General features: G+C 46.8%; 1 protein-coding gene across 1 annotated transcript; it reads right to left on the bottom strand.

The window, feature by feature from the left end:
* Positions 1-3,430: 3,430 nt before the first annotated feature.
* Positions 3,431-16,085, bottom strand: LOC134042374 (L-threonine 3-dehydrogenase, mitochondrial-like). Its single transcript, XM_062489604.1, has 10 exons — positions 15,965-16,085; positions 13,434-13,547; positions 11,016-11,217; positions 10,653-10,695; positions 9,429-9,499; positions 8,749-8,898; positions 8,250-8,422; positions 7,202-7,292; positions 6,487-6,756; positions 3,431-6,272 (listed from the first exon to the last, which is right to left on the bottom strand). Exons 3-10 carry the CDS (start codon positions 11,197-11,199, stop codon positions 6,133-6,135), a joined length of 1,122 nt encoding a protein of 373 aa, XP_062345588.1. The 5' UTR covers positions 11,200-11,217; positions 13,434-13,547; positions 15,965-16,085; the 3' UTR covers positions 3,431-6,132.
* Positions 16,086-23,643: the final 7,558 nt, after the last annotated feature.

Genomic DNA, 23,643 nt, shown 5'->3' with positions numbered 1-23,643 from the left:
GTTCTGGCCCCTTTTGGGAATTACTTTTGTTTGTTCTATGTGTCAGCTTCCACGCCACCTTTAGGTGGGGGGAAATTGCAGGAGGAATTGGGGTTACAACAAGTTGCCAAAGCATATTTTCCTCCAACAAGGCCAAGTGTGACATCTCTTGGTTTCTGCCATGACTTCAGGCCTGCTTAAACCACACCAAACCTTGGAAAAACACATGGATGTGGCAGGGGGAGAAATGATGGAAAAGGAGAAATATGAAGGGAAATTGTTCATGTATTGACCTTTCTTCCTTTGACCTTCCCCAAAGGCAAGAGGAGTTGGGAAAAGTGTGGAGGGACATGTGTGTCCCCCAGGATAGGGCTGAACTCAGGCAAAAGGAACATATTTTTTTTCAATATTAAACATCTGCATGAATGACAAATCCACACCAAACCAAGTTTTCCTAGAGCTGGAGCTCAATAAACCACTTATCCCATGAAACAGCATCCTTGGGGTGGTGTTTATGTGCAGCCAAACACACTCAGACACTCTGTGATGACTTCCCTATAAGACATGCTACAAAAAAAAATGTCATTTTAGCAGTTTATCACCATTTAGGACATGTTGGTATCTGGTGTAATTGATGTATTTAGCAAAGGAATATTGTGGTGGATATAGTGAAAAACTGGTCCCACTGAAGTAAGCAAGATAATAAAATAAATTATTATTATTATAAATAAAATACTAAAACTCAACTGTCCTAAAAATTAATTGCAGATTTTGGAGCTCACATGGTTCACATGCATTTCTAGAATATCAATTTTCCCCTTAAAATTACAAGGATCAGAAAGATAAGGATTTTTCTTAAACCTCCTACTAGAGTCTCTCAGCATCAGAAAGGATCCAAGAAGAGGAACTTTAAAAATGCACCATATTTGGGGACTTTTGGACTGTTTTGGGTCAAAGGGGATGAAATCTGGACTTTACTTTCTCTCCTCTGACTCATCCCTTTCACAACAGCTCTGCCAGTGATGGGTCTTTAACCTGGAAATGTGGAAAGGCTGGAGAGATGAAGGACCTGTTGCATCACACAGGTGAGGTGACATCACCCCGGCAGCAATGCCCCTGCCGTGACAAAAAACGATCCCAGTGTCCTTGGAGCCAGGTGTGCCTTGCCAAGAACCTCCTCCTTTTTTAGGATTGGGCCAAAGCTCATTGGGGAAGTTCCTGAGGATGCATTCCCAGCTCAGTTTTCCATTCAGCTTCATACTCACCTGTGGAAGAGTTCACAGAATTGTGGAATCATGGAATGGTTTGGGTTGGAAGGGACCTAAAAATTATCCAGTTCCAACACCCAGCCATGAGCAGGGACACCTCCCACTATCCCAGGTTGCTCCGAGCCCTGTCTGGCCTGGCTTGGAACACTGACAGAGATCCAGGGGCAGCCACAGCTTCTCTGGGCACCCTGTGCCAGGGCCTTGCCATCCTCCCAGGGAACAATTCCTTCCCAATATCCCATCCATGCCTGCCCTCTGGCAGTGGGAAGCCATTCCCTGTGTCCTGTCCCTCCATCCCTTGTCCCAAGTCCCTCTCCAGCTCTTCTGAGTCCTTTAAGGCACAGGGAGGTGCTCTCAGGTTTCTCTGGATCCTTCTCTTCTCCAAGCTGAGATACCAAAGCTCTGCTTGAGGTCAAAAGTAATATTATCCTGTTCCCAAAGTCTTTTCTACTCCAGAGATCCATAAGAGGTGGGGGAGAAGATACTAAACTGTTTATATTTTTTGTTAAAAAATTTAAATCCCCTCCAAAGTGAACATTAACCTGTGTGCATCACCTTCTCAGGAGCTCCAGCAGGCTGCACAAGGACTGTAGGGACAGGAAAACATCCTAAACTGCTCCCAGTTGCAGAACAAAGGGCAGGAAACAACTTTCTTTCCTGGCTGAGCAAAGCCCACTCCAGATTTATCTTCCATAACGATGCTGCTGAGGCACAAATGTCTTTTGAATTGCATCTCCAGAGCCATGTGTGCAAGCTCTGTGTCATCCCAGTCATCCTGAAATCCCTGGGTTTGTTCCAGGACCTGCCCCATCCCTGCCCCTCAGCCCCAGTATGCCACAAGCACTCAGTCCCACAGGGAATTTCGGGTCACATATAGTTATGGTATGAAGGCAGAAATAGCCTGGAGAACATTTGTCTGGCCTGAGGCTCCAGAAGGACAAATGTCAGCTGATGTTCACCTAAAATAGACACAACCTGCCTGCAGGAGGGCAGGAAAGCCACCAGGCCTGGCTGAAATACAGAGTGTGGGGAAGGGGCTGCCAGGTGGGGATCCCAGCCCCTGGATTTCCCTCTGGATAACACAGAGGGAAATCTTCTCTTCACCTCCCTGGGCTCAGCTTCTCTTCCCTGCAGGAATGCAGAGCTCCTGACAAACAGGAGATGGATTCCAACCTGAGGAGTGGCAGGAGGGTTTTCCAAAAGCACAGGGGTTAATCCCCCATATCCATCCTACCTTTCCATCGAGGGAAGGAGCTCCCTCCTGTTCCTGCACCTATCTGATGTCTTAAACAGCCAAGAGAAGAAAGCTCCAATCTCCATCCAACCTGGCCTTGGACACTACCAGGGCCAGCCACAGCTTCTCTGGGCACTCTGTGCCGAGATCTCAACACCCTCACAGCAAAGAATTTCCTCCTAACATCCCATCTGAACCCACCATCCTTCAGTTTAAGGCCATTCCCTGTGTCCTGTCCCTCCATCCCTTGTCCCCAGTCCCTCTCCAGCTCTCCTGGAGCCCCTTTCGGCACTGGAAGAGGCTCTGAGCTCTCCCTGGATTCTTCTCCAGGTGAAAGCCTCAGCTCTCCCAGCCTGGCTCCAGCTGCAGCAGCTCTGGAGGCAGCACCATCACCTCTGGCACTTGTAGAAGCCAGACTGGGCTTGTGTCAAACAGGGCTCAACAAGATCCAGAGCAAGGATCAAAGGGAAGCAGCTGGGAAGAGCTCAGTGCTGCCAACATCCTCTGAAGCACAGTGGCCACATTAGTCATTCACCTGGGGTCAAGAGGAACTTCTCTCCACCAGAGGTTCCCATCATGAGAAAGCTGAGGTGTGGGAGGAGGGAAAGCCTCATTTCACCTGCAGGGAGGGGTTTATCCATGGATTAAGGAGGCAGGGTGCGGCTGTGGGGGCTTATGAGTGTGATCTACTCACTCCTGCTGACCCATCACAGGTTGTGCAACAGCTAGAGGAAGGACCTGCTCAGACACAGAAACAGGAACCCAACAGTGCCTCACCACCCTCCCAGGGAACAATTCCTTCCCAATATCCCATCCATCCCTGCCCTCTGGCAGTTTGAAGCCATTCCCTGTCCTGTCCCTCCTTTCCTTGTCCAAAGTCCCTCCCCAGTCCTCCTGGAACCCCCAGCACTGCTCTCACCTGCTCCAACCAAGGATTACAAACCCAGGATGCACCTGCATAGGATTTTATTAAAGTAGGTGTTACCCACAACTAACAATAGTTGAAAAAATATTCTTAACAATATTTTTTTTTACTTTTTTTTTTTTTGTCCTGAATAGGTAATTTTACAGTCACAGTGCTCAAGTGTCACGAGGGAAGCCTCTGACCAGAAGTCAAGCTTTCAACCGGTAACAAAAGGTATTCTGTACTACATCAAGTTGGTTTAATACAGAAAAAAAGTGACATCATTACAAGTTAATGTGCAAGAAGACATGGGGGGAAAAATATACAGATCACTGGGGAGATTGAAAATGAGAATTTCAAACAGGACACAGACCTTGCACGTTTAATAACATTCTCTGATTGTCGTCACAGTTTCCTCCAGCCCACTCTCTATTGGAACATGGTTTATTTCAGATTTTTTAAAAATTAAGTTGCTTAAATGGCTGGTCCTAAATGAGGCCAGCAACATCTTGGCAGGAAATACAAAACTGTGTTCAAAATGCCATAGGTTTGAATTTCACCTTTGCCGTGACACCTGTTCCAAGGCTTCTGTGTAACTCCACCACCAAGCACAGTGTTTCAGAACAAGGAACATTCCTGCTCCTCCCTCTCGCTGTCTCCAATTAAACTGGAGCTGGGAATGAGGGTAAGGGGATCAGAGCTCAGGACTGTGAGTGATGTAAGGAAATGGAGTGAGACCCATCAACAACTCTTTATTTTACACTTCCTGAGGGTGGAATAGAGGCACTGAGGAGTGGACAAGACACTTCAGCTCCTTTCCAGCCCTTCATCTGCTGGCTCCAGGTCCCTGGAGATAATCCAGTCTGGATCCCTTCCTTTTGGGCAGGGCAGAGGACAAAGCCCAGCTCTGCTCGCGGGGTGTGAAAGGAGGGCCGACTTCACTGGCCCATTGGGCCAAAAGTTACACTTGAGCTACATGAGAGTTACAACAGTGGCCAAAGTTTAAAAACTTGTCCTTTCAGCAATGTAAACAATATAAAAATGTTTCAGTAACAGCCACAACCCTTGAGCTTAGATACTTGGGAAATTCCTACTTTGCCCACTGATTAATGGATAAAATAAGTACAAAACCAAGAGATACAAGTGTAACAAATATTTGAAATAACTGGGTTTCACCACAGAATCTTCACTGGAAGGTTGCTTCCGTGCAGAAGAACTCCTGCACAAAGAGACAAAGACTGATCATGGCAGGGTTACAGAGAACACAACAGACTCATAACCACCACAGCACCGTCACAGAAAACGGAGCAAACAAGTTGTAGGCAAAAAAATAAAAATACCTGAATGCTTTTAGCTACACACACTACTGGAGTATACAAGACACACACACAAAAAAAAAAAAAAAAAAGTTCCTGTAGGGAATTTCCAGTCATTTTGAAAATGGAAGAAATTTTTTCTTTTAAAAAAAATAAAGTCCAAAGCTCCCAGAGGCTGTTTCTCAGCTAGAGTAGCTCACAGCTCAGGCTCACATCCATGGAAACTGGTATTTTACCTACAATGACTTTTCTGTCTCTCCAGTTTGTCATTTCCTGAAGTCTCCTAAGTAGCTTTTGAACTGACACCTCTTCCTCTCACACATCTACTGAAACTCCCTTGTTCATCCCAGAATCTCCTGTGTATGAAACTCAACAAGCAGAACAGCCCTTTGCTGTAGCTAAGATGGTTTCAGCTTCTGGATCCCTCTCTGAAGAATAAAAGGGTATGAGTTACATATAAACAGCATCTACAAACACAGTGCACGTGGAAAATTGGGTGAAACAGGAAAGATTTTCAAGGCTGATCCGACTCTACTGTAAGGCTCCATCCTCAGCCCACCTTTATAACTTGCTCCAGGCTATCTGACACTATGCAGGGACACCAAACAACTGGGAGAACCAAAAGTACTGCTAAGAAGCCCAGGCTGGGGCTTGGCCTCCCTGAAATCCCAGCCAGACTCACATCCATGGAACAATTCCTCTCCCTCCGACGTTACACTGAAGGCAGCAACAACTGCAGAGAACAGGACAAAGCTTTTTGCTTGTAAACCCTGGGTTTTTTAAAGCATGATGAGGATTCAAGTTCTATTCCACTTCACATTTATAAGCAGCATCATAAGAATGCTACTCTGTATGCCCTTGGTATAGAAAAGTGTATGCTTACATAGCACTAAAGAGAGATTATAAATAGGAGCTATTGAGCAAAGTTTGATTTCAAACTAGAATTGCAATGATCCCCTGCAATTTGGAAACATGAAACAGCTCTTCTGATGTCTCTTTTGTAAGCAAAGAGTAAAAAGGATCTTGCTACAACCTAACATCCCCCACCAGGAAAATGCAAAACCCATCATTAACTTTTTGGGATATGCCTGAAAGGCCAGGCTGGACAATGCCATCCCACGCTGTTTGCCAAGGAAGAGGCAGGAATGATTGGAGAGCCATTAGCCAGGAGTAAGTGCTACATTTGGTGGTTTTCCCTAAGTGTGAAAGTTCAAGAAATATGTGTTTGTCAGCAGTGCTGTGTTTGGGGGACAGCACCCAGTGCTGTTGTTTATCTAAAGGATATTCCAGCTACAGGATGCTTTTGCCCAACTCTGTCGCTACTTACGAAAATTAGTAACTGACATGCTCTAAGACTCAGAATATTAGAAACTAAAATTCAGCCATTTCTTCCTGGTCCTCTGTGGAAATCTGGAAACATCTGAAAGCATTTCAGTTAGCTTGGGCAATCCTAGAGTCAGACCCAAGGTAGCTAAACATCGTGGTCACCAGCTCAGGGAGGTCATAATCGTGTTTCCAACCCCAATCCCTGCGGGCGTTGCTGTCATCGAAGTTCATGGGCCAGCTGTCAGCTGCAGGGGAAAAAAAAAAGAAAAAGGACCAAGAAAGGTGAGGTTAAGGAAAAATCTCTCTGAACTTTGAGATGTTTCATCACTACTAAAGCTGAATTTTGAACCATAAGACTTGAACTGCACAGGAGTAATTTGTCAGTTCCTAAAAAGAAAAGAGACTTTATTTTGTCCCTGCTGATGTTTTTACTTACCTGCTGCCAGGGAAGATACTAACCTATGGCCTGCCTGACTTGATCCACGTTGTAGGTCATCTGGAGCTCAGGGACATACTTCTGCACCTCCTGGGCCAGCTCCTCAGGAGTGAAGCTCATGGCACTGATGTTGTAGGTCCTCATGGTCAGGGATTCTGCAGGAGCCTCCATGACCTCCAGCGTGGCCTTCAGGCAGTCATCGATGTACATCATGGGCAGCCGGGTGTCTGGCCTCAAGTAACACTTGAATTTGCCAGACTTTATGGCATCATGGAAAATCTGGACAGCATAATCTGGGGAAGAGAATAATGGATGTCTATGATCTGTGTTGTGCACTTCGCGACAGTCAATAAACCTCAGATCAAACCCCAAAGTTTCCTGTCTCAAATCTGGCAGCAGGACTGGGTGGTATTCATCATGAAATCACAGTGGTTTGGCTTGGAAGGAAGCTCAAAGACCATCCAGTTCCAATCCTCTGCCATGGGAAGGGATGCCTTCCACTACCCCAGGAGGCTCCAATCCTCCCAAACTGGCTTTGGGCACTTACAGGGATGGGACAGCCACAGCTTCTCTGGGCAACCTGTACCAGGGCCCCACCACCTTCACAGGGCAGAATTTCTTCCCAGTATCCCATCTAACCCTTCCCAGCAGCAGTGAGAAGCCATTCCCTGTATCCTGTCATTTCATGTCCTTGTGAAAAGTCCTCCCCAGCTCTCTTGTCATGCACCAGTCACTCACCAGTTGTTCCCCCCCCAGGCTGGGAATCAGCAGAGATAATCCCTGGATACCTGAGGCAGCGGAAGTCCAGGCCATAGCGGTAGTGGTAGTACTGGGGAAGGAGGGAAAAACACAGAGTTACACACCAAGAGTTGGTCACACAGCCAATGATTTCACAGGAAAAAATCTGACACAGGATGGACCTTCAGCTGTCCCAGGACAGGGATGAAAGGAAAGGAATTACTGAACAATCCTCATACCCTGCCTGGCAGCTGATCTCCCTGCTTGCCCTTTTCCAGCTCACATCCACATCAGTAGATATGGATCTTTGACATAGATTGTCATGTTATTCATGCAGGGTCTACAATGCTCAGAAACGGAACATTCCCAAGTTTGTGAGACTTTCCAGGACAATACAGTCCTCAGACCTACATAAGGAAACTGTATAAAGATATCAGCTTTAAAAATGTTGTTTATAAATAACTACAAAGCCAAAAGAGAAGTTGTGCATGTGCAGGCTCACAAGGCTTTGGCTCTTAAGTCTTTTTTTGGAGAGGAGTGAAAAGTCATCATTGTGTACCTGCTGTCACAAGGCTTTGTGCAGTGTCCTTTCTGCTGTGCCATTCACATTGGCACAGAGGCCAAAGCATAAAAAACAGGGAAAGAAATTACACTGAAAGTCAGCTGTTTGCCAGCTTCCCATGCTTTGTGCTTTTCCCAACAAAGCTCAAAAGATATTTGACCTTCAGAGCTGCCTCAGAACTACTGCTGAGTACTGAAGTCTGAAGGAAGGAAAAATGGGGAAAAGGAGTGAGGAATCCTAAAAAAGGCAGTGAAATTCCAATCATAGAATCATGGAATGGTTTGGGTTGGAAGAGACTTTAAAGAATATTCCAACCCCAGCCAAGGACAAGGACACCTTCCACTATCCCAGGCTGCTCCAAGCCCTGTCCAACCTGGCCTTGGACACTTCCAGGGATCCAGGGGCAACCACAGCTTCTTTGAAAAACCTGTTTCAGTGAAATTCTCCCAGACCTTTTAGGAAATGAATAAAATAAAAAATTCTCACTTCTCCCATGAGCTCAGCGTGGACCTTGGAGACTCCATAGATTGTCCTTGGTCTCTGAATGCAGAGATCAGGAGTTGGATCTCGAGGAGAGGTGGGTCCAAAGGCTCCAATGGTGCTTGGAACAAAGAGCCTCAAATTATGCTCAGCTGCAATATCCAGAACATTGTGTAAACCTGGAAAAAAACCCCAAAACAACAGAATTTATCAGAACATTTCTGCTTTCTCAAGACATTGTGGGAATTACAGAATATTCTCAGCTGGAAGACAACCATCAAGATCACCCAGTCCAACTCCTAGCTCTGTACAGTCACCCCCCACAACAATCCCACCCTGAGAGCATCATCCAAACTCTCCTGGAGCGCTGGCAGCTTTGGCAATGTCACCATTCCCTGAGGAGCCCTTCCAGTGCCCGACACCCTCTGGGGAAGAACCTTTCCCTGATATCTCCCCCCAAAACCTCTCCTGACCCATCTTTAGGCACTCAAAAGGCAGCAGAGACCAGTGATATTGACAGCTCTGGCCAAGGGCACGTTGGCCTCTCCCACGGCGCTGAGCAGGGCGCTGTAGTGGAACAGCCACGTGATGCGGTTGTTCACCACGATCTCCCGCAGGTTCTTGTAGTCCAAGATATCCGCAAAGATAAAAGGACCTGCAGGAGATGGAAGCAGTGGGAAATTGGCTGTCAGGAATGGATGGAAGGAAGGTCCTGCATGAAGCTCAGGCTGTTGCTTCTACCACCTGAATACATCGCTAAACAGCGATGATGAGGAAAAATTCTAGCAAGTTTGCAGTGAAAAACAAGGAATCTTAAATCCGACTCTATATCCACCTCATAATACAAATTCCCTGAGCAAGTGAAAATAAAGCACAAGTTTCATTTCCAACTTCCTCCCTCCAACAGAATACAAGCACCTCTTTTCACAGCAGGAGCACAACGTGCCTCAAAGAGTTACTTGAAGTGGAAAAGCAGCAGTGAAAAAAAATGCAAAGAGAAATATTTAGGAAAAGGGAATAACAGAAGAAATCAACATCTTGGTAAGATTTCAAAGCAGGGAGGTATTATGCAAAGGTTTGAACAGCAGCTTGTCAGTGTAATCCACTTATCACTTTGATAATTAGTTTATGAACATCAGAGGTAAAGTCAAGATTTTTTTTCCACGTGCTTCCCCATTCACTTACCACTATAAAAAACATTATCTGCAGGCTTTCTAATGTCAGACAAGATCACATTGTTCTTTCCAAAGCGTTTCCTGTGTAAAAATACCCACAGGGAACAGTGAGTCCACAGCTTTTTGAGGTAATCCATCAGTTGCTATTTTGTTTTGCAGGAGCAATAGCAGAGGAACAAAATTTTCCACAATAAAATCAGACACTGCATTAAACAAAAAAAAACCCCAACAATCCTTTAAATGCCAACATAGCATCTTAAAAATGATAAAATTTTTGATAAATGATAAATATTCTAGTAGCAGTCAAGGTTTTCATACAGATAGAGTTTTTTTTTTTTTTTTTTTTTAGAAAGTGAAAATATGTTGGGAAAAGAGACTTTCCTTCCCTTTTCTTGCTGGAAATTTTACCCACAAATAATTTACTCCCCTGCAGAAAACAAAAAAGCCACTGGGATTGTTGTAAGTGCAGCTACTTTTCTATCAACTAAGCAAATAAAAGAGAGAAATTGTGACCACGTGTTAATCAACACAAGGCTGCTGGAGAGAGCAAATCTGGGGACATTTGAGCACGTTCTGGCTTCCCATTATTTGGATAATTTTAAAATAAATCATAGAAATGGTAGAAAATATCCAAACTGCCACAGTGTTGAGTGCAGTGAGTCTGCTCACTTTTGGTCTTGGTCCAAATGCACTCCAGCAAAGACTGTGAGCAAGTAATAAAGTGGAGCTGAGGTGGATGTGGACAAGGACATGGATCAGGGAGAGTTCTTGGAGCATTCCACACTTCTTGAAAAGATACAATAAAAAAATGAGGTAAGTGTGCTTGAGATGGGAGAAGAGGAGAAGGAAAAGGAAGGGAAACTCTGAGGGTTCAGAATCTGAATATTCCCATTTAACTGGGAGCAAACAACTCTGCAGACAGTCCCTTAGACAAAATCCTGCTATTTAGGGAACTGTGACCAAAGGACACACAAAGTACATCAGGAACCACAGCAAGCACAAATAAAATTATGGTGAAAATTTAATTATAGAATCATTAAGAATCATTAAGGAAAAGACCTTTAAGATCATCAAGTCCAGCCATTAACGTTATTTACAAAGCCAAGAGGAAAAAACAGCATTTGAAAAATAGGATTTCTTTTACAAACAACTTTCCAGTGAACTATTGCTCCTAGAAGTGATGGCTAAAGCTGGAATTCCTCACTCACAAGCAAGCCAGGGAATGGCGACCCACCTCAGCAGCTTTGCAAGTCCCACCCCGAGCTGGCCAAGACCACCTAAAAGACAAAAAATCAAATGAAAAGTGGGGTCACAATGCAGAATTCCATTACTATCCTTGTCACACCAAGAATTAGCATGATTTTCTCAGCGAGTCAGGAAGCTTTTTTTTCCAAGGAACTGGTTTTAGAAGAGCTCCAGATTTAAAATACGAAAGGTCACAAGGGACTCTGGTCTTACCACCCAATGGGAAAGATCATCCCAATTCCAGGACATTTGGGGTATTTTTACTTCCAGAACCGTGCTCTTTGGGGAGGAAGGAGAGCAGTGGGGAAGCTCAGCTGAGAAGCAGGAGCCCAGCTGTGCCAGGAATGCTGACCTGTGATCAGCACTCGGGGATGATCCGACTCGGAGAACGTCACCGAGTGGAAGCTGGCGTCGGAGGCCACCTGGCGTGGGGACACCCCGATGGCCCTGACGGGCACGAGGGACACCCCACAGCCACAGCCAGAGCTCTGCAGCAGCTGGCTGGCAGCTCTGCCCAGGTTCCTGAGGATTGGCATCTTCCCCCTTCAAGTGTGCTGTGAGGAGAGAGAGAAGAGACGAGTCACGATTGATTCAGCCCCGTGAAATGGTTTTTAAACGCTCCCCCAGAAAACTCCGCAGGGATCCGGAGGAACGTGATGCCATCCGAGGGCTGGGGGACTGTGCCAAGCTAGGGCTGGGATGTAACAAGAGCAGAGGTAATTTATTGCCTGGAGTGAGCTCAGGAAAATATCTACAGTCCAGGAAAATAGACAGGGAGAACATTTTAAAGCTCAAGTTTAAACCTCTTTTTTTTGAACATCACTCCAAACTGTGATTTTAAGTATAAATACAGACTAAAATAAAGCTGCTGTGGTGCCACGTTTGGAGTGAAAGTTTTGCAGGCTGCTGTGAATAAGCAAACCTCCTCAGGATTGCATCAGCAAGAGCAGCTGAGCCAAGGAGGGAGCAGGAAATCTCTTGGGGAAAAAAGGAGATTTACGCCAATTTAACACTCAGGATGGACGGTACCCAGCAAGCAGAGGAGTGGCAGGGCTTAGCCAGGCCTCAGGAAAAAGTCCTAATTATTTCACTTAACTATAATTTACTTTGTGCTGCATTCAACTTTGGATTCTTTCTCTCCAAATCTTTCATACTGGGGAAGGAAATGCAAAGTACCCCAAATAAATGATACCTGCAGCCACAACTGGTCATTTCTGTGGTACAAATTTAATTCTCTCAAATAAAATCCTCAAGGCACAATCATTTATTTTTTTCCTTATCCCCTCTGAACAACGAACAATTTTAAACTCTTTCCCAAGGATCTAGAATATGTAAATTCCCAGATGAAAGCACATTTCAAACTTGCCTGATAAGGTTACCCTGTCAAATCCTTTCTTGGGGCATATATTCTAAAGAAGAGAGCCAGGCAGATGGAAGCTCTCCACAAGAAATTGCTGCAGATGAATTCCTCTTGCAGAGAAAAGCAAACTAGTGATTCATGTGGGTGTTCCTTTCACTTCTCAGGTCACCTGACTGGGAATGTTCTGGTACTTGAGGGTGTTTTGCTATTTAAATACAGATTTGCTAAACTGCCTATTGTCTAGCCCCATGAAATTGCATTATTAAAAAAATACATTTAAACTGATCAAAGAGACTTGGTCTGAGGTGCCCATGGAGGTGACAGGAGTGTCCATCCTTGGAAATATCCACATTCCATCTGGACTCACACCCAAGCACCAGCTCTCATGATAATCCCTTCCTATTTCAGCATGGAAAAATAAAATATTCCAGCACTGAGAGAGACTCACTGGTCTGTGTGACAAAAAAATTCCACTCCAAGTACCTGAAAAGGCATTTTGAGCTCTGAAAGTACAAATGAAAGCTGGCTGTGACTAAAATTGGTTTCCCAATGTCTGGACTGGTTTTTGCAAACATACCTGAAGTGAAACCACAAAGGCTTAGCTGAGAATTTACTCCCAGGTCTGACTCAGAACAGTAAATTCATTTTATAGCAGGCTCTGAAACAGCCAGGCAGCAGAGCTGCTGCAAAAACCTCCACTGATGACATTTATTTCTATTTCAAATACAAAGGGGGAAAAAACCACGTGTGACTGGCAACTAAAGTTGCCATAAATGCACAGATAGATAAAGAAATCAATATAATGCCTTCAAAACACTCCCACAAATGGCTGAAGTCAGCCCCACACAGTGAATAACTTGAAAAAGCAACTCATTTCCTGCTCAGAATGAGCAAGAAAGTTCATTCTGAGAGATGCAAATTTCCCATTTAAATTACTTCCAGGAGTTATTCACAGCTCTGAACACACACACAAAAAAATTTAACTGAGGTAAAATAACTAATTTTTATAGGCTTCCTTTATTTGCTATTCCAAAAAGGAATTCTTCTGTTCTGTTAGGAAATGAAGAGGAAAAGAAGTTATCTATATAATATACAGATATAATTAATGGTGGAAGATGTCCTTGCCTATGAAACAGGAAGAGCTTTAAGGTCCCTTTCAACCCAAACCATTCCATGATTCCATGATATATTTTCAAACCCCCCTCCCATATCCCCTTCTGAGTAGTTTCTCAGTCCCTGATCTCATTAATCAACTCAAACAGAATATAGAAAAAATTCAGCAAAATGAGGGAGTTTTATCCTGAAACAAAGTTATTTCCCTCATCCCACTAATTTAAACCAAAAACCAAAGCTAATTTCAAGGATTAGGCAACGGAATTGCAGCTGGAATTTTCCCTCTCCTGTACTCACCTGGGTCTCAGCTGGTGGCAGAAGGCAGAAGCAGAGCAGAGAAGGCAATTTATAGGACACTGCCTCTTTGGAAAGCCAATCAAAACCTGACAGAGAGTAGGAGTTGCCCCACACCTAAGGGAAAAAAAAAATAAAAAAAAAGGAAAAAACCAACAAAAAATATGTGTTTGAGAGCAGCAACAGCCGCCAGGGATATCACTGTTCTCTCCTGCTTGATTTTGAAATGCCTGGAAGTTTGGGATAGGCAGGGAAAGGGCTCTGAAGGTGCACAAGCAGCTCCTCCAAGTCCTAGAACCAGACAGACTCGGGTCATGGCTGAGGGACAGAGTTTAAACTAATTAGTGGCAGTGTAAAAGATTAGTAGAAAGCAAACACGTGTTCCAATGTACAGTAATCTGCCTGGGATAGCAGGAAATTTCTGGGATTTGTAAGAAGATTAAAGCATGGGGAGAGGGAAAAGAGGGAATAAAGGGAAAAAAAAAAAAAAGACATTCATAAAATGACATTTAGTGAGTGAACTGCCAGCTGCTGATCCTCTGTGAGGTTTCCAAGGTGTTACATAAGCAGCAACACCTGTTGCTCACATTAAAGTCAAAAATGTTTATGAGAACCAGCAGTTCTTGTTAATTAGTTATTAATAGAATGTCAGGGTGATAAGAAAGATAAAGAAGTCATGGGCCTGGTCTGGAAAGTCCCACTGCAAGCTTCAAAGAAAATGGGAGAGAGGAAGGAAAGAGAGGTGAAAATAAACCCCAGAGCTCCCACAGGATTTCTGAGGCTGCACAGCTCTTGGGATGCCATGGGACGCCCCTCCAGGGAGCTAAACCAAAGAATCCAGAACTTTCTTCTTCGGAAGAAAAATAATGGGACTCTGCAGGGCACAGGATCTCACAGATTTCAACCACATCCAACACACTGAGCTCCAATTTCTCAACTCCCAACTAGGCTACAAACCCCAAGTTTCTGCTTCAGACCTGCAGATTTGCTTATGCATTGGGAAGCTCCTCTAATTTTTCCAACTGTACCAAGAGCTTGAGGAGAAAGACAGCACCTTCCTTAGGCATCCAGAACATGAAGCACAAGCCACTCTGCCCACGGGAAAGCCTTTCTGGTGCCCAAGTGGAAACTCCATCAGATCCCTGCACTTGGGAGCACTCAAGCTGCAAAAACTAAGGGATACTCTCAGCTCAACCCCCGTGACTGCTGCCCGGATAGCTGGAGAGCCCAAATGCCTCACACATTCCCTGCTGGCAATTCCTCTGCTTCTGAGAGCCCCCCAGGCTGGAATGCTGTGTCCCTGCCGGTGTTCCCTGGCAGGGGGGATGTGCCAGGGTGTCTAGGCTGGAGCTGCTCCCTCTGGCAGGGAGCTGTTGGCCAAGCTCGGCTGAAATAACCTTGACACACACGCACAGCTCCTGTCCCAAGGGTGACGCACGGCCGGGGATGAGGCCGAGCCCCTCGCAGAGCTCGCCAAGAGGAGACGTCAGCCCGAGCAGTGAGGGACCCGCTAGAAACCTGACCTCAGCCACCAAAAATAAACATTAAAAAAAAAAAAAAGGGGGAGATTACGCAGCTGCTGAACGGCAGGAAACTCCCGGAGCAGGTAAGGAAGATTGGTGCAGAACATCCAATGTATCCTGGGCAGAGTGGGCAGCAGGAGAGGGGGAGATTCTGTCCCTCTGCCCAGCTCAGGTGAGACCCCACCTGCAGAGCTGCTCTAGTCCTGGGGCCAGTGGGGCCAACATCAGTGAGGCTGTTGGAGCAAGTCTAGAGGAATCCACAAAGATGTTCCAACGTCTGGAGCCCCTCTGCTCTGGAGAAAGGCTGGGAAAGGTGGGAATGCCCAACCTGGAGAAGAGAAGGCTCCAGGGAGACCTCAGAGCCCCTTCCACAGCCTAAAGGAGAGCTGGAGACGGAGTTGGGACAAGGGATGGAGGGACAGGATAAGAGGCAGTAGCTTTAAACGTACAAACAAAGTAGATTTAGATGGGATATTGGGAAGGAATTGTTCCCTGTGAGGATTGTGAGGCCCTGGCACAGGGTGTTCAGAGAAGCTGTGGCTGCCCCTGGATCCCTGGGAGTGTCCAAGGCCAGGCTAGACAGGGCTTGGAGCAGTCTGGGATAGTGGAAGGTGTCCCTGTCCATGGCAGGGGGGTGGCATTGATCTTTACGGTCCCTTCCAATCCAAACAATTCCCGATTCCCTGGCACTACACCCGGTACAGCCTCTGCCAAGGGCCGCTCCAACAAAACCCGCCCGCTCCCAGCGAGTCTGCGGTGAGGCACACAAGTGCCACGAGCACCGAACCGCCGCCCCCATCCCCGCCCCGGTCCCGGTCCCGGTGCCGGTCCCGGTCCGTCCCCGAAGTGTCCCCAAAGGAAGGGACCGCGCGGTGCCAGGGGAAGCCGCCCCTCCCCCACCTCATTCATTCGGTCGCGCCGGCACCGGGGCAGCCCCGGGATCCCAAATCCCCAAAACCAGTCCCCGCAGCCCCTCATTCCCGCGGTCCCCCGGCCCGGCCCCGCGCTCACCCCGCTCCCGCCGCCGCCGCCCCGTCCCTCAGCCGGGGCCGCTCGCGCCGGGGCCTGACGTCAGCGGAGCCCGCCCAAGGGATTGGGCGGTGACGTCACACTGGCGTGACGTCACGCGCCGTGAGGGCCGGGCGGGGCGCGGGGGCGCCGCAGGAGCTGAGGGGAGCGCCGCGACATGGAGCGGTCTGAGGGGCAAGGGACCTCAGTGCTCATCCCATCCCGCCCCCTGCCATGGGCAGGGACACCTCCCACTATCCCAGGTTGCTCCGAGCCCTGTCTGACCTGACTTGGAACACTTCCAGGGATCCAGGGGAAGCCACAGCTTCTCTGGGCACCCTGTGCCAGGGACTCCCCACCCTCCCAGGAACAATTCCTTCCCAATATCCCACATAACCCTGCCCTCTGGCAGTGGGAAGCCATTCCTCCTGTTCCTGCCACTCCATGCTCTTGTCCCAAGTCCCTCTCCAGCTCTCTGGTCAGCACTCACTGGCAGAGCCCTAGTACAACACCACAGCACTGATCACAGAATCCCCAAAACCCAGAATCCCTAATTCCCAGAGTCCCAGGATGGGTCTGGTTGGAAGGGACCACTGGAGGTCATCTGGTCCCACCTCACGCCTCCAGCAGGGCCATCCCAGAGCTCAGGGCACAGGATTGTGTCCAGATCATTCTGGAATATCCCAGTGAGGAGACTCCAGACCCTCTCTGCACAATCTGTTCAGTGCTCAGTCACTGCACAGGGAAGAAGTTCTGTCTCCTGTCCAGGTGGAACTTGCTGGGATCAGTTCCTGCCCGTTCCCCTGGTGCCATTGCTGGGCCCTGGAGCAGAGCCTGGGCCCTGCTCTGAGCCCTCCCTGCACACAGGGACACTCAGGGACAGACAGGGACACTCAGGGATGAGGTTCCCTCTCAGGATCTCCTCTCCAGGCTGAGCAGCCCCAGCTCCCTCAGCCTTTCCTGGGCAGAGAGATGCTCCCTTCATCACCTTTCCATTGCCAGTATAATTGTCTCTCCTAGGCTGTACCACCAGCTCCTCGACTGCCCAGACATCAGAGAGGGATGTAGTACTCAAATGATCTTTGTATTGCTAAAAAATCACTTCTGCATTTCAAATTTCCTCAGCTGCCTTTGCATCCTTCCAGTGGCTTTTCTACATGAACAGCCTCTAAAACTCACTCTCCCTTGCTTAGACTCTGGTTTTAAGTGTTCCCACTCTTACTGACGTCACAGTGACTGGACAGGATCTGTTAGGTTTTACACTGTTTCCTAAAGGTTCAATCTCAGAAAGAGATATTTCCCCCTTTCCCATCAAGGTCAGTGTCTCATGTATATGGCCAAGTCCTAAATAGCTTCAGCCCAGCAAAATGAGCCACCTGGTTGATCTCAGGTGCAGAAACCACCATTTGCTCAGCCAAGAGGTTCTTTGTTGGGGCAGGGACTGTAGGAACGGTCGTGTTTGTGCTCTCTGCACAGCTGAGTTGTGGCACCGTGCCTCAAAACTGGAGATCCACCCTCCTATCAGCACCCACACTCACAGCTGCTCATCAAACTCCTGGGCAGCCTTTAGCGTATCACAGGACAGAGCCTGCTGGCTGATTGTGTGCAGCAGATGGGTGTGGCTGTTCTGGGAAGAAAATTTATCCTATCAATACTTTTTTTTTTTTTTTAAGTAAGAGGCCTTGAAGAGAATAAAGTTGGTGGAGCTGCATGTCCACAGCAAGGACTCCACTTGGATGAGGCTGACACTCAGATTCTGCAAGACTCCACAAGGGAAAACTAAAATAGCCTTAGAAAGGGAAAATTCTCTTGGTATCAGATATGTTGAACTAGAATAGGATGGCACTTTCCATTGGACACATTTCTTTTTATGCTGTTCGAGAACTTGACACTTCTCTAGAGGACAAGAGTGTAGGAATGAGCACATTCTTCTTGAATGAAGAGGAGCTGAATGTTTGGTGGGTTATGAACCCAGGTTCAGCATTTTTGGATCTCAAACACAGGAGTGTGCCCTGTGAGATGACAAATGCAGTCCTACGTTTTACCATGTCCTTCAGAGCTATTTCTGCTGAGGTTTTGGAGCTGTGTTTCTTGCTTGCAAATTCTAGCTTTTAATTTTTCCTTTCTGGGGAATTATTCTTCCCTTGAAACCCCTGCAGCTCCAGCTGGTAGCCTGACAATAAAGCTGTGATTGCCCCACTCCTGGAAGTGTCCAAGGCTGGGTTGGACAGGACTTGGAGCAAGCTGGAATAATGGAAGGTCTCCCTGCCACGGCAAGGGGTTGGAATTGAATGGGCTTTAATGTCCCTTCCATCCCAAAACTGGGAGGAGCAAGTTCTAAAAATGGAGGCAGCAAGGACAATGTTGCAAATTTCCCAGCCAAAAATCCTTCTAAAGAGGGGCCTTACTTGGCCCAAACTACAGAAATCCAGAAACACATCATGGTTTGGTGTAGCCCAGGCACTGCCCAATCTCTTAGACATCCAGTAAAGCTGCGTGGAGCAGGAAGTTCTTAAGGGAGTTCTTAATGAGCAACCAGGAGGGATTAGAGGGCCTGGAGCAGTTTGTGCAAAGTATTTGGAGTTAAATCTGATTCAACATCACACTTTCTAAATTTCCAAGCAGAATCCTGGTGTGATGGGGTTTTGCAGCCTCAGAAGCAGGGCTTGATGTGGGAACCCCACTCCCAAATTAAGGATAGAATCATGGAATCTTGGGATTATTACAGTTGGAAAGGACCCTAAGGACCACCCAGGTTCTCCTGCTGTTTCTGGCTGAGGGAGTGGGTGACTTTTGACAGCACAAGGAGCTGCCCACAGGGGAGGCTTTTTCATTGTTGCCCTTCTCAGGGGAGCACTGGGAGGGTGTGGGGCAGTGGGAAGTCCTCTGAAGGACAAAGTGACAAACTGCTGGCAAGCAGAATTCCATGTTTGATGGACCAGTGATTTGCTCTCTCAATTTGATCCAGCAACTCTTCAGACAGAAGCTGATCAAATCCTCCTTTCCCTGAGCTGATCCTGACATATCTTCTCATTCCCAGCAGCATTTGTACAAAGAGCTTCCAGATCCTTCTCTGACTTCCTTTTGCTGAGCTGTACCTCCAGCAAACAACGTTATTACTTTTCTTTCCCCCCCCGCCTTATTCCAAACACATCTATCTTTCACAACCACAAACATTAACTCTCTGAGCAATCTCGAAGAACAAAGCCTTTGAGATAAGATTATCTTGCCACAGAGGTGTTTATAACCCTTTTTTTTTCCATTCCCTCCTGCTTATGAATTCCACCCCTTGGCAGACAGGTTGGGATTGTTAATAGCTTAGCTACACATAATTAGAGGGCATAAAATTATAGATGGAGCAGAGATATTATCCAATGTGGATGGCACAAGCTTACCTGAGTTTCTAAAGCACATGGGTGAGTTGTGAGTGGAGGAGAAAAACATTAATAATGAGTGACTGTAAATATTGTGGATGTGCAGTGACAATTTCTGGTTCAGAAAGTCCTTCAGCTGTAGATCCCAGTCTGTGAGAGCACTGTGGGGAAAAAGCTGCTGCTGGAAACAAAGGAGCAGGATTAGGAGGATCTTGCCTTGATTTGCTGGTGTTGCTTTTATGTTCTGAGTTGGGTTCCCTGAGTGATGAGTAATTCCTGCCTCAGCACAGCAAGGAGCAGAGGAGGAGCTCTGCAAACCAAGCACTCTATAAAAATGCTGTTTTTCAAGGCCATTTATTATAAGCAAGGCATTGAACCATGAGGGAGCCAAGTGCAGTAATTATATTTGTGAAGCACGGGTCATTTCTGTTTGCTGGACCCACTTGATTGTTATTCACACAATGGAGTCATTTTTATGTGGTGTTCAGCTTATCAGCCTCTATTTCAAAAACTACTTGTGCTCGAGTCATGTTTACCCTCCCTCTGAGCAGCACATTGTGTTTGAAGGTGCTGCTGAAGGTAAACCAACCTCCTCCTTTGACATGGAGCTCACATTTAAACATATTTCTGAAAAACTGCCTATCCTTTCTGAAGACTGTTGAATTTCACGGTGAAATATCAAATAATATGAAATGACTTCATTATTTCTGCAAAAAATGGTATTTCCATCTTGCCTAATTTCTGCCCATAAATAGGTCTTAAACTGTTCACAGTGGGGAAGACAGGAGCTAAAACACCTTCCAGCTCTTGCTTTTTCACTTTCTTCCACATGAAAAGGCAAATATCCAATACTTTATTTATTCCTGAGGGGATGTCTTCCCTATCTCTGTCTTTAGGAAGGGCTCAGAGCAGGGACCAGGCTCTGCTCTGGGTGGCCCAGCAAGAGGATAAAAGGAATGGGCAGGAACTGATCCCAGCAAGTTCCACCTGGACATGAGGAAGAACTTTTCTCCTGTGTAGTGACCAAGTACTGAACAGATTGTCCAGAGAGGGCCTGAGTCTCCTCACTGGGATATTCCAGAATGATCTGGACACAATCCTGTGCCCTGAGCTCTGGGATGACCCTGCTGGAGGCGTGAGGTGGGATCAGATGACCTCCAGTGGTCCCTTCCAACCAGACCCAATTTGGGATTCTGGGATGAGGTGCAGTCCTGACCAGGAATGTGGATGCTGCACAGCAGCCCTTGAGCTCACTGACTGAACCAGACACAGAAAGCAGAGAGAACAGCTGGAGCTTTCCTGCAGGAACTGCTTCCAGGCCACTCAGGAAAGGTGGCAGCAGGTAATTCCTGGATCAGATCTCCCTCTTGGGTAACACTAGAGAGACCCACTGAGCTGCTGTCACTCGAGGAGGGCAGGGATCCACCACAATTCTTAGAATCATGGGATGGTTTAGGTGGGAAGGGATCTTAAAGCTCATCTTGTTCCACCCCTTCCACAGGCAGGGACACCTTCCACTATCCCAGGCTGCTCCAAGCTCTGTCCAATCTGGCCTTGGATATTTCCAGGGATCCAAGGGCAGCCACAACTTCTCTGGGCAACCTGTGCCAGGCCTCACTACCATCTCAGGGAAGAATTTTGTCCATACATCTCACCTAAATTTCTCCTCCTTCAGTTTGACCCTATTACTCCTTGTCTTATCACTACAGTTCCTGAAGGAGACCCCCCTCTCGAGCTTCCCCATTGCAAGGTGGGACTACAAATCTATACCAGCTCATTTTCCTATGGTTTTTCCACAAGTCTTTGCTGCTGCCCAGAGATAGATTAGTTAGGAAGTGGAATTTTGCCTGGATTTTATGTGGCTCTCTGTCCCTCAGACCCAAGCAAAGCTTCAGTTCCTGAAAGGATCTCTTGCTGTGTCCACGTGTGCCACAGCAACCACAAAGAGTCACCAAGGAGGGACACTGAGCTGGGCCTTGGTGACAGCTCAGCCACACAGGATGTGAAAAGAAGAAACATCTCTGTGTGGTGCTAAACTGGTTTGACCCTGATGCTCATCATGCCCAGCAGATGTGACACAGGCTGTGCCCGGGCACAGGGAGGTGTCACATCGTGTTGGCAGTGCGGGACAACCTCACACTGATCACAGTCAGGTCTCATCTTCCCTCTCTGAGTGAAAGTGTCACTTTTGCACCCAAACATGTGTGTCACACTGCATTGCTGCCTGCTTGGAGAAGGAAAAAAATGGAAGATTTTATTTAGAAGTTGTTCTTTTTAATTAAAAGAACACACTTGATGATCTTTTGTTCTATTAGATTTGCCTTGTCTTTTTTTTTTTAATGAGGGGTGAAAGCACTGTGTGAGCCACAGATGCCTTGTTTTTCAACACATTCTCCTGGCATCATTCCCCTCCCTGTGAGCTCCTGCAAAGGGAAAACACAAAACCACAGATGTTCCCCCTCCAGGTAGGCTGGGAAGGAAGGAAGTATTTGCTTGTGGCATCTCCTACCTGGCTGTTCCACACGTGGTGTGAGATCCCTGCCTGAAAGGAGCCTCTCAGCAGGGTTAACTCCTGCTGGGTGCTCACATCCTGGGGACAGCAGTGGCTGCAGTCGCATTTCCCTGTGCAAAGGGACCTTATGGCATCTTGCACCATAATAGACTGGAATCAAACCCTCAGTGCCCCCCAGATGCTTCTGTGCATTCTGTAAAATTAGCATTTTTTCTGTGGCCACGGGGCAAAAATCCTGCAAGGATCTCCCCTCAGGGGACACCCCAATACTGCTCATGCACTGATGGTAGATAAAGGATCTAGTTTTCTTTATATCCACAATTTCAATTTCCACCCTCGTTGTGATTGGTTTTACACTTACTAAATCATGAAAGTTGGAAAAGACCTTCAAGATCACTGAGTCCAGCCTGCAACCAGTCCCCACCTTGTCAATGAGACCAGGGTATATCCAGGTGTTAAAGACAGATGAAACACAATTAAGGACAGCCCACAGCAACAACAACAACAACAACAAACAAAACAAAACAAACAAACAAAAAAAAAAAAAAAAAAAAAAACAGAACTGTCAGACCTGTGAAAAGCAAAAGTGGCTGAAGGGGACAAGGTACCAATCTTACAGCATGAAGCACCATCATCACAACAAGAAAAACCTCCAGATAAATCAATATTAAAGGCATGTGTTCCAATAGCAGCCAGATTAGTCCTCAGGATAAACCTTTAGCTGTAAGGAAGTCCTGGAAAAGATCAGTTGGGAAGGGAGAAGTTTGTGCTGTGAAGAGATTAAAGAGCAGGTTAGGTCAGAACCATCAGCAGAGATGTGTGCTCAGTGGCTCCTGTCACAGGGCAGAGGCTCACAGACCTCCCCTCTTCAGATTAGCGCCTGAATCTCTCCCCTTTGCTTGCTGCCTCTCCTGTAAAGACATAAAATAAAGAGTTTTTTTATCCTGGGAATGTACAAGAATGTCAGGGATACAAGTTCTGAGGTTACACAATCCTCAAGAGGCCCCAGCCTGCCCTGCAACCAGCCAGGAGGAATTCCTAGAGCCCAGACAGACACACTGTTATTTTGGGGGAGGAAACAGCTCCTTTTGTTCCCTGAAGGCTTTCTTTTATTACGCCTTCATCCACTGCCTTGCAGCCTCACATCTCAGCAAACAGAATGGATGAAGGGTGCATCACAAATGTAACAATGATTTGAGATTGGTGACAGAAAGGAGGGATTTTTGAGGAAAAAAATCAGGACCTGGGTCTTACCCTTCATGGACATCTGCCTGCAGAGTGGCCCTGATGCTGCTAAAGAAACCACAGCAGTGGTCACTTGCCCTTAAGCAGGAATTTCATGCCTTGGAGTGGATACAGGGAATTCACAAGTGCTCCAATTTAAAATTACTCTTTTGCTGACAAGGCCGGGTTGGATGGCGCTCTGAGTAACCTGGAAGTGTCCAAGGGCAGTATGGATAGGCTTGGAGCAGCCTGGGATAGTGGAAGGTGTCCCTGCCCATGGCAGGGGCTAGAACTGGATGAGCTTTAAGGTCTTTCCAACCCAAACCAGTCTCTGATGATTTCCCAGTTTTCCAATGGGGCTCGTGTAACACATTGGGAAAACCACATGGAAGTCTCTCAGCAGAAACAAGCCAAGGAATCTTTCTGCCCTTCACAGCTTGGTCATAAAAAGCCAAAACCATTCACCCTGAAACAAACATAACTAACCACAGGCAGAAACAAAGGCAGAAGGGTAATGTTATAAACCCTCAGCAGTTGCTATTGCAGAGCTGGATTCTGATGGTGTCTGGAGT

Source organism: Cinclus cinclus, chromosome 3 (assembly GCF_963662255.1).
Source record: "Cinclus cinclus chromosome 3, bCinCin1.1, whole genome shotgun sequence".
Classification (NCBI taxonomy): Eukaryota; Metazoa; Chordata; class Aves; order Passeriformes; family Cinclidae; genus Cinclus; species Cinclus cinclus.
Note: the sequence above shows the minus strand (reverse complement) of the source record. Positions and strands in the feature narration are given on the sequence as shown.